The 10,980-nt window shown below is 34.4% G+C and overlaps 2 protein-coding genes across 4 annotated transcripts; both read right to left on the bottom strand.

The window, feature by feature from the left end:
• Window positions 1-351: 351 nt before the first annotated feature.
• LOC129297717 (riboflavin synthase-like) lies at window positions 352-3,076 on the bottom strand. Of its 2 annotated transcripts, none has more exons than XM_054936078.1 (2): window positions 2,798-3,076; window positions 352-1,664 (listed from the first exon to the last, which is right to left on the bottom strand). In XM_054936078.1, exon 2 carries the CDS (start codon window positions 1,434-1,436, stop codon window positions 594-596), a length of 843 nt encoding a protein of 280 aa, XP_054792053.1. In that variant the 5' UTR covers window positions 1,437-1,664; window positions 2,798-3,076; the 3' UTR covers window positions 352-593. The 2 variants fall into 2 exon arrangements, with proteins under 2 accessions (XP_054792053.1, XP_054792047.1); XM_054936072.1 differs by having other exon boundaries at window positions 352-1,530.
• Window positions 3,077-4,399: 1,323 nt separating this feature from the next.
• On the bottom strand, window positions 4,400-10,429 carry LOC129302113 (uncharacterized). Of its 2 annotated transcripts, none has more exons than XM_054940789.1 (5): window positions 10,011-10,425; window positions 7,885-7,949; window positions 7,743-7,803; window positions 5,797-5,943; window positions 4,400-4,715 (listed from the first exon to the last, which is right to left on the bottom strand). In XM_054940789.1, the coding sequence occupies exons 1-5, from the start codon at window positions 10,273-10,275 to the stop codon at window positions 4,588-4,590; spliced, it is 666 nt and encodes a 221-aa protein (XP_054796764.1). In that variant the 5' UTR covers window positions 10,276-10,425; the 3' UTR covers window positions 4,400-4,587. The 2 variants fall into 2 exon arrangements, with proteins under 2 accessions (XP_054796764.1, XP_054796765.1); XM_054940790.1 differs by lacking the exon at window positions 4,400-4,715 and adding an exon at window positions 4,827-5,203 and having other exon boundaries at window positions 10,011-10,429.
• Between the last annotated feature and the right edge of the window lie 551 nt (window positions 10,430-10,980).

Genomic DNA, 10,980 nt, shown 5'->3' with positions numbered 1-10,980 from the left:
AGGTTTCTACACTTTTATTTTTCAGCGTTTTAAATCCCTACAAAGTTCTTACACTTTAATTATTTAAGAACTCAAAACATTGAAAAACAAAAAGTATAAGGACTTAAAACATCGAAAAAAAATGCGTAGATCTATAACAAAACGCGAGTAAAGTGTAGAGACTTAAAATTATATTTTCTCTTGGATTTTATCAAGTTTAGGAGCTCACATCACAAACATAAGAAAATTTTAAAAAGTTCCTCGATTCACAATTTACTACTAAGGCTTGTATAGCCATATTACTCGTTCTTGGGTCGATGAATCTACAAACTTGTCAGACGCACAAACAGATATCGACATAGAAATACTTCATCAGCTCAAAAGACTCACCCCTTTATTCATTGCCTTAAATTACATGACCACTGCAAAATGCACATTAACATGTTATCACAGTTTGACTCAAATGGAGTTCAAATTAGCCACCTAAAGGCTAAATACAGTTGAGAAAATATTCTACGAGTGTTCTTTTTCCGTGATAAAAATAACAATTTCAACTAAAAGGTATAGAGACATGCTTGTAGTTCAATGGAAGGCCATGTACACAAAGCTAAAATTCAGCAGCTTTCAGCATATGAGGGATTTTTTTTGATGGAGTCGACGAAGCCACTGCTAAGAAGTCTCTCCACATATTTGCCAAGAATATCGACCTCCAAATTTACCTTCTGTCCAATTTTCTTCAAAGGAATCACCACGTTCTGCTGGGTGTAAGCGACCAGCATGAAATTGAAACACTCTTCTTCATCAAACACATCCACCACAGTCAAACTAGTCCCATCCACAGCAATGAAACCTTTAGGTACAATAAATTTCAGCAACTCCTTCGTTGTCTTCACTTTGACCCACAACGAATCTCCCTCTGGATCCATCGAAACAATCTCCCCTGTGCCATCCACATGTCCCTGAACAAAATGCCCACCCATTCTGCTGGTGGGGGTCACTGCCCTTTCCAAATTGACCAGCGATCCCGCTTCCAACTCGATCAGAGAAGTTTTCCTAAGCGTCTCCGGAGCCAACCCAACCATGAAATCAGAGGCCTTCAGATCGAAGTTGGTCACTGTAAGACAGGTACCATTGACGGCGATGCTGTCCCCAAGATTTACGCCTTCGAGAACGGTTTTTGCTCCTATCTTCATGTCGAATCCGCCGTGATCGGCGACACGTAGCTGCTTGATTGTGCCCATTTCTTCAACGATGCCCGTGAATAGGCATCGAATTGTGCTTTGACGACGGGCTATGGGTTTGCTCAACGGCATGAACGCGCGCAGGATGGGCGGCTTGGTAATGTAGTTGAATCTACAATCGATGTTGGATGTCTGGGTTTTGGGATTGAGGAATCCATGCATTGGAAGAATTCTCGGAGTTTTGGATGAGAAGGTGAGAGAGCATGAAGCCGCCATTTTTTATCTGTTTCGGAGCTCCAAGGTCCAAAACCGTGGCAGCACAATCTTTTCAGCAATGTAAGGGCTAAACTCCTCCTACCCAAGCCTGATCCTGGAGTTTTGACTTTCAATGTAATGACGAGTCGATAATAACAGTCTTCTTTGGTTAACCAAGAAAAATCACAATCTTGATAAGGCTTTTCTGCTTAAAATTTTGTCTCCCTGTTGCTATTGATTTCAGGTGATCTATTGTAAAAGAAAAATGTCTACCTATCATTATTTATGGAAAATATGAGAGAACAAAAACCTAGATTCTACCAGTTCAGCGTCCGACTGCTCAGTTATTAACATAGATTCTATTCGTGTTATAGAATAATGTTCAAAAATAAAAATTTAACTTTAAAAAAGTTATTTTTTAATACCATTCACTTTTCTTTTGTAGTTTTATGTCTTTTTTTTTTTATTTTAAACTTGTGATGTAATTTTTTTAGATTGAATTGCAAGGTAAAAAGCTCACTCCTCAATTAATTCTTTATAATCTCGTTTAAGATGTCGCACTTTAGAAATTAGACTTATAATTTAAAATCAAATGCCAAAAATATTTTTCTAAAAAATTTTAAATTCTTCGCAATGACCTTTTTCTTTTTTTTTTTTTCCTTTTTTGCTTTCTAAAAAAGAAAATGCAAAACTTGCACTTCCGCCGCTACTGTTGTCAGTATAAATGATATGTAATACAAATAATAAACACCATAAAACTATTAACAAGTTTAAATATAATGCAATTCACAATTTATTGATACAACCACACGTATACAAGTTAATTGATAATAATACAAATTCAAACTTCAAAGTTCAAACACCATCACAGCCATGCTGCTTAAAAAAAAAAACCATCACAATTCATAACCATTATTATAAACTTGAATCATGAAAAAACATTAAATTTAATTATAACTAAAATACTAGAAATCTCTTAAATTTTGAGTTCGGTTCATCATCTTTAAATAGCTGCACTTTTGAGATTAGAGTACTCTGGGCTCAATTACATAAAACATGTACATTAAAATTATTCTTTATTTTTTTCAGCTTCAAGCTTTCAATGAAGTGAAAAAGTCAGAAACAAAGGCCACTCATGAAGCAAAGTGGATTTGCTATTAACTTGTAGGTGTACTTTATTTATATTGACATGTTCGTTGATTGCTTATTCAGATGGCAAAAGTCACGGCTGGAAAAAATCATAGCCCGGGGGGACGAAACAGGATTAAATAGCAACAGGTTCTAAGTTCTATGGTTTCAAATTCAGACAGATCTGTAACGGAGCAAGCTCATATAATCACCACCCAAAGAAAATACTGGGGAAGAACTGGCGAAGGACGCACCTGGACGCTGGAGCAAGAACGGTGTGAAGACTGAAACTCGACCAGGGCAGAAACGGCGTCGAGAAGCGAGGACGAGAGTTGCACTTGAGATTTCAGATCGGTGCAGCACGACGGAGGAGTGATGGAGGGAGGCGGCGACGGCACGCCGAGGGGCGAGGGTTTTATTCGGAGTTGAGACAGCGAATGCGAAGCGGAAAGCGTAGCGAGAGTGGCGGAGTGGGAGCCGCGGGCGTCTAAGGAAGAGCTTTTATCGCCGGCCGAAATAAGGGGAAAAGCTTTTTTTTTTTTTTTTGGCATTTAATATTCGCAATTATAAAGAAAACTATGGGCCGTTTTCCGTTAATTGTTTGGCACAAGTCATAAGAAGCATGACCCTGGCCACCGCAAAATTTTAAATTAAAAAATTGTATAAAGAGCATTTTTCATTCTGTAATTTTATATAAAATTTTAACTTATTTTTTAATTTTATAAAATAACTTTTCAATCTTCTAACTATAATCATATTAATTTAAAATGATAATTTTTGTGTAAATTATTATTATTTTAACTTAATATATTAATATTTGAAAATATTTTCGTTAACATTTAAAAATTTAATGCCAACATTTTTATTAATGAATCTTTCAAATTGCAATTTTCAAATTGAAAATAATAATATTAAACTTAAAAAATTGGAAAAAAATATTTTATATGATTAAGAGAATAAAATAAAACAGTGTGGAGTTAAAAAACAAAAACGAAAACGAAAGTTCACATTTGCCTTTTTTTAAAAAAAGTGAGCAATCCTAAGAAGCATGGTAGCCATGCCATGGCCAGAAAATTAATTTTCTTTAATCCATGCCTTAGCCGATCCTAAACCCAAGTGTTACTTGATAAAGAACATAAAAGACATACAATTTAATTGAATAATCATATAATACAAACAAATTATTGCATACAGAATTAAAATGAACTGCTCAATAATTTAAATATTCTCTTAATACTTACGCATTATTTAAAGATTTTGGGCATCGTGAATCGCACCGGTGGTCGTGGGAGCATGTTTTCTTCCACCCAACATGTTTTGAAAGGCTTAAATAATAAACATTATTTAATTGTTATTATTACTTACAATTGTTATGTTTAATTGGAATCTTTAATCATTAAATTCATTTTAAATAAATTTCTTGAATCTAATTATTTTTTGAAATGATTTTTTTCTTAAAATTACCTTTCAACACAATATATGGTGAGGAAAATCAAGATTTGACGGGAAAAACTTAAATTTGAAAAAAAAATTCAAATCCAAACAAATAATCTAGAAAGCTCATTTTGGAAATGAATACATTATTCATAAGTAATAATATATCAGGTTAAAGTTTTTATATAAATAAAGAAAATTAATTATTTGATCCCTTAATTTTTAATAGGTTGTAATCCAGTCTCTAAACTGTAATTCAGTGCCTTTTTTTTAGTTTTAAATCAATTGCAATTTAATTTTTAACCTTTAAATTATTGCAACTTAATTTCTATAATTCTAATTGTTAAAACATTAGTCCCTTACTTATGATTAGTAAGTTATGAATACATTATTCATAACTATTAGGACATTAACTAGACAAATGATTCGTAAGTTATGAATAATGGTTATTCATTTCCAAATTTGCAGGGTTTTTTCAACACGGGGAACAAGAAGAGCTCAGCTTAGCATCATACACAAATGTCGAGAGGAATTCAAAACCGAACAATTGATTTGATTTAATAATTTAAGTCTATACATCAATCATCACAAGACAAACCTCGGAAGCTGATCAACTTGACTCAGTACTCTCAGGTTTGGTAACAGAGTCCACTTGAGTTTCTTCTTCATCTTCTGCTTTGCCTTCAGTCTCCACATTCTCAATCTTTGATACACGAAACATAGCCAAATGGATATCCCCTGGCAAACATGAAGGAGCTTAAGCTGCTATAACCTTATGAAGTTATCAACAAAACCCAAAGGATTCTTTTTTCTTTTTAATGTTGTATATGTATGGCATGCATCTTCAGCATAATTCATCTGTTTGAGCTGTCAGACATGCAGACATATTGACTGAAAGTACGTGCAAGAGAAGGAATGAGAAAAGAACATGAAGTTTTAACATGGTTTGGTCTCTCAAAATACACATATATCTACAACCCCAAAAGGAGTTATAACGCCGCATCTTTATATAACTTAGTTCTTTAATGAAGAAATTACAAATTCCTTACACAATTTTGAACGCAAAAATCGTGAAACTCTTTTTACTAATAACAACTGACCAATTCTTTTGATTACATTCATGTATATTCCGATGTTGGGTTGTGATGCTGAAACCACTTCATCACAATTATCTAATGCTCCAACTAATCCTCCCCTTCTCTAAAGTCATGAACATTCTACTTTGTCTGAAAATAAACAATCCATTCTTTATTTCAACTTGGGACTTGAGAACAACTCCCATCAATTCACGTGAATCAAAACACATCATGTTCACGTCACGCATGAGAATAGAGATGCATCCTTTTTTGCAAAACAGATCTGATAACTCAAAAATGGAACTATGTTTGCATTCAAACATCTTACACAACACTTCTAGAATTATACCAAGACACTTGTATTTTTGTTGTGTCACGGTATTTTTAACAAAATATTCAATCTTAAAATTTTAAGATATCATGGTGAGCCAATAATAATCAAATCTTAACTTTCAAGGTTCAGACAATAGTACCCAGAGAAAAACTTTAAGCTACCATGAAAGCAAAATAATAGTCTAATTTCTTTCTATTCTATACTAAACTCTGTCTCACGCCATTCACTATATATAAGCTCACACGTCAGACCCATGTTGGGTTGTGTGATTTGTATGGTTGTGTTTAACCACCTGTAGTTGATTGATTGTGATGGAGAGATAATTATTTACAAAAGGGGATCTAAGGAAAATAGAGGCAAACGTTATTAAATTTTCGATTTAACTGAAGATATATGTTTGAGAGGATACCAAATGTAATGCAGCTTCCAGAAGACACAGTAGCAACCACTCCGGGTCTCAGCTTCTTGTCATCAACGAATGTTCCATTGGTGCTATCCAAATCTGTGACCAGAAGATCCCCTCCTTTCTTCTGAATGCGTGCATGCACACCAGAAACTGAAAGTTTAAAGATCAATTTAACAATAATGCAATCTGCTCTTGTTGATTAAGGATTTACACAAGAACCCCAAAAAAAAAAAAATCCTTGTGCTCTCTGAAAGTGGGCATAAACCGATTTTGATTAAAAATTTAAAATAGAAGGATTAATTCAGCTAAAATATTTGCAGGCATGTAAGCTCCATTTCTATGTCCCTATGTCTCTCCCACAGAATTTTTTCATAGACATTCTCAGCAAGAGAAAAGTATCTAGTGTGTAACCTTATGCAATATGCTCAAAAAACTTAAACTTTATTTTGGAACATTTTTAAAGTGAAACTCAATTTTTTATTATTGTTTAATAGAGAAAAAAATTCCGCTCTAGTTTTCAAATCCCAACAAAGTCAGTGATATTTGACTAACAAAGATTCATTTGGAGACAAAAAGACAGTTTTACCCTTTTATTATTTCATTAGGAGGGCATTAGAAGTGAATACTACAGCAACAACAAGTCTTATCCCACTAGGTGAGGTAGGCTACATGAATTGTACGGCGCCATTGTACTTTATCATTCACCAAGCTTTTAAAAATATTGTTAAACAAAAGGTTTTGATCAACAACTTCCATGAGTATTCTCTTTGGCCTTTCTCTTCCCTTCTTAACAAGGCTAAAAATTATCCGTTTCACTCTCCTCACTAATATCTCTCGCAGTCTTCTTTATATATATCCAAACAATTTCAAATGATTTTCTACCATTTTTCCCTCAATATGCGCTACGCCCAATTTTTCTCATATATGCTCATTTTGGCTTTTATCTTTACGTGTATGCACACACACCATCTCAACATTTTCAACTCTACTACTACAACTTTATATTCTTGCTATCCCATTAAAGCCTAACATTAACTACCATATAATATAATTAGTCTTATAGCAGTTTGATGAAACTTTCTTTTAAGTTTATTAGGTACCTTACAATTGCAAATAACCCCTTTAGCCTTCTACAATTAAACCACTCAACTTGTGTTCTATGTGCAACACCCCCATCAATATCCCCATCATGTTGAATAATAGCTCCCAAATATATAAACTTTTCAACTTGAGATATAATTTGATCTCCCAATTTCACTTCTAAATTACTACTGATTGATCTCTTATCAAAATTATATGCAAATATTAAGTCTTACTCCTATTCAGGTGAAAACCTTTTGACTCCAATATCCTCCTCCATAACTCAAGTTTACAGTTAATCTCTTCTTTTGTCTCCGCAATAAGGACTATATCATCCCAAAAAGCATGCATTTAGGGATTTTTTCTAGAATATGCTTAGTCAAAACATCTAGGATTAGATCAAACAAATAAGAACTCGAAGATGATCCCTGATGTAGTCCAATCCTTATAGGTAAAGCCCTTTGTTTTACCGCCAAATGTTCTTATACCAGTTATTGCCCCTCTTACATGTCTTGCCCCCTCATATAGTGCATTACTTACGAGCGATAACCTAGCATTAGCACAAAAACATCTATTGTCCATAGCCATGTGAGATTCAATAAAATTTTACACTGGCTGTTGAAGGCCTAACATAACCCTCCTCCTTTACCTGAGCTTGGGACCAATTATAATCATAGGCAGAGTTGTGGCATTAGAATACTTTCGTAAAATTAAAATTGAATTTCACTTCAAAAATCAATGAAATTCAATGGAATTATACAACGTTAAAGATTTATTTTGAATAGACAAACTAGTGATTGTTCAATTGAATTCTTGATCAATTTGATTCCAAATGCACCCATAGAATTAATAATCAGGATTAGGAATACCTGTTGCAACTGGAATTACCAAATCAGCTTTCTCTGGAACACGTCCAACAGTCACATCACTCTAGAAAATATCCAGAACAAGACAGTTAATCCACAGCATACTGAAGCAGACAAGAATTTTACTGGATATATCATTACTTACAGAAGCAATTTCATATGCACCTGGCATCTCAACCTTGAAGCCTATGTGCCTTGAATCACCATCTCCTATCACATGCCAAACATGTTCAAGATTATATTTGCAATGCTGATACAACACCATGTGAATCTCTAAACTCGAAAGAAAATGTTGACATAAGTCCTAGACACAATATATTTACTGTGCAGCATCAAATCATGTTTTGGTTTGACATCCAAGCAAGTAGATGGTTAAATTTTGGATGGAGTCATGGAGAGACATCACAACAACAACAACAACAATAACAACAAGCCTTATCCCTCTAGGTGGGGCATACATCATCAACAACAACAACAACAAGCCTTTATCCCACTAGGTGGAGTCGGCTACATGGATTGCAAGACGCCATTGTGCTCTATCATTTATCAAGCTTTTATGAATATTATTAATTAAGAGATCGCATTCAACAACTTCCAAGAGTGTTCTCTTAAGCCTTCCTCTACTTCTCTTAATCGGACTCAAAGTTATATGTTCCACTCTTCTCATTGGTGCCTCCCTTGGTCTTCTTTGTACATATCCAAACCATCTCAACCGATTTTCTACCATTTTTTCCTCAATAAGTGCCACCCTCACTTTTTCGCGTACATGCTCATTTCGAATTTTATCTTTACGTGTATGTCCGCACATCCATCATAACATTCTCATCTCTACTACTCCAACTTTATGTTCTTACTGTCCCGTTAGAGCCCAGCATTCACTACTATATAACTTTTAATTTCATTTTCTTAAGGTGGGGCATACATCACAACAACAAAATTGAATCATTTTTGAAAATACAACAACATTTCCTACTTTTAAACTAAATGATCATGTTAAAACTTGGGACCCTTGAAGTTAAATCCTGTAAGAGAATAACATCTAAGGATTGGTTTAAAACACAAGCCTTTTTAATACACTAAAACTGTGCACTTTTGATTGAGGAACTCTATCTAGAGCACAGATGTAATTGAAGAAGGTAAAGAAAGACCTGAAAAGTTGTAGTCTCTATGAGTACAAAATATTATGTATAAGATCAACAGAAAGAGGATAATGCATTCATCGACAACCATCCAGGAAATTCCTAATGTAATTATCAAGTCACTTCTTTTGCGCACCTACTACATGATACGATTACTCATTAACCACCACAGATTTAAAGTTTGTATTCAAAACAGAAGCACGGGCAATGCCAAGAAAGCATTAGACACTACAAATAAAACCCAACTCATTAAATCATACGACAGGTATTTTTTGCAAATGGCTATCAGCAGTAACAGGAAACTCTCATGAAACTCATAGAAAATACTAATATAGGATAAGATATCACTAAGCTCAAATACTTTCATTGACAATCCCCTATTTACTGATGGATTAACGCTAAATTGCCTCTGTTATCAAATTACTAACTCCTAAATCCCAAATGATTACCAGCAAGCAAGATATTAAATAATATTTTCCTCTTTTCATAATGCATTATTCTTCACCAATTGAAAAAATTTACTTCCCCTCAAGTTTTAAAGTGAAAACGCCAGGATAGCAGAAGTGTATATTTCTGAGTTGCAAAGGGAAGGAAAGAGAAGGAATGCAAGGAAAACATGAGAGGAGGGAGGGGAACCATGGCTAAATGATAATTTCCATACCCTTAGTGCTGGAAAACTTTAAGCTCCGAATTCCCCTTTTTTTTGGGGAGTATGGATGATTTGGAAGGGTTAGCTCAAATTTTCCATTCTCTTGTCTATAAACTCTCAAACATACTCTGAAGAAATTAGGAGATGCTCATCACTGTTCTGTTGGTGTCTACTTCATTCCACATCGGATAAGGATTGAGATATCTTGAAACATACAAGTCCAGATACCAGGAGGAATATTTTGTACCTCCCTCATCCCAACAAGGGGAAAAATTAGAAAGAAATAGAAATAAGTCTCCCACTGCTAATGATGTCACTTTCCCATCAACATAGCATTTCAATTTTCGGAAGCTTCCAGTCCCAGAAGCCGAATAGACATATGGATCAGGATTAATTACATAGAACGCAAGAACACCCAAAACAAAGATTTATCAAGGTTTTTCCTTCTACAGATGACTAAATTGAGTAAGAGATACAACTGACCAACAGGAACAAGAAGCCATCTTTCTGCAGCTTCGGTAGGAGGGGTTTCAGCTTGTGAAGCATATAAAGCCCCGAGGCTACTCTTGTCCTTTGCTCTGGAAGGACAAACTGAGAGAAATCCCTTTGGAAAATTACGAGTTGCAGAAGTACAAGCTACTGAAGAGGCATTGCAATGGAAGAAGATTGCGGATGAAGAGGCAGAGGAGGAGGAGTGATGAGCTTTAGGAATAGTAACTAGAGGAAGAGATTGAAGTATGGTTTCCATAAGAGCAAGAACTTGCCGTCTCCGAGAAAACAATAGGACCTACTGGTTGTGTATGGTATGGTTCAGGTCATCATCATCTTGAGGTTGATTTGGCTAGTGAGTGAAGTGCTTCTTCCCACCCTCTATTCTTGGGCGAAGGTACCATCACTAAATGTACTACAACATATCATTGCCTGAACTAATATCCTCATTCCGGTCTTAATTACATAGCAAGATTACTCTGACTTATTCCATTTAAATATACATAAAACTGGCAAAAATACATTACTTTTAATTTTTTTTTCTTTCATTGAAATTAATGTTAGTAACAAAATGTGCTTAAAAATTAAAAAGCTTACAAATAACTTCATGCGATTAAAGAAGGGCAATGTTAGAAAAATAAATTAACTACTATATTTTTACTGGGTTTTAAAGTTTTTTTTTTCTATAATTAGGACGGAAGGGAGTACAATATAAAATAAAGTTTATAAGTTATATTATTTATGTATAATATCACACAAATATTACACAGTCATCAAAGCCATATAAACGAAAAAAATCTTCCCTAATTTAGTAACTTCATCTAAACCTCAAGATTGTGCCCGCGGCATAAACAAATATCTTTGCATTAATGCTCTGTCATAATCATAACATCTCTAAAAAATATTTTGAACCGGAAAAAAAGCGTTTGATATCATTCTTTTGTTTAAGTATGTTTCTAATAGG

This window comes from Prosopis cineraria, unplaced genomic scaffold (assembly GCF_029017545.1).
Source record: "Prosopis cineraria cultivar Desert tree isolate PC_DT_omini unplaced genomic scaffold, ASM2901754v1 PC2, whole genome shotgun sequence".
Lineage (NCBI taxonomy): Eukaryota > Viridiplantae > Streptophyta > Magnoliopsida > Fabales > Fabaceae > Prosopis > Prosopis cineraria.
This window is presented reverse-complemented; position numbering and strand designations above follow the sequence as displayed.

What these genes read in the sequence shown, in the direction of transcription:
- LOC129297717 (XM_054936078.1), bottom strand. Translation starts at nt 1,436, where the DNA reads ATGGCGGCTTCATGCTCTCTCACCTTCTCATCCAAAACTCCGAGAATT.
- LOC129302113 (XM_054940789.1), bottom strand. Translation starts at nt 10,275, where the DNA reads ATGGAAACCATACTTCAATCTCTTCCTCTAGTTACTATTCCTAAAGCT. An exon ending in ATGGCTTCTTGTTCCTGTTG is followed by an intron (nt 7,950 to 10,010) that starts GTCAGTTGTATC and finishes GGCATGTGATAG; the next exon opens with GAGATGGTGATTCAAGGCAC. An exon ending in TGGAAGCTGCATTACATTTG is followed by an intron (nt 4,716 to 5,796) that starts GTATCCTCTCAA and finishes CATGTTTGCCAG; the next exon opens with GGGATATCCATTTGGCTATG.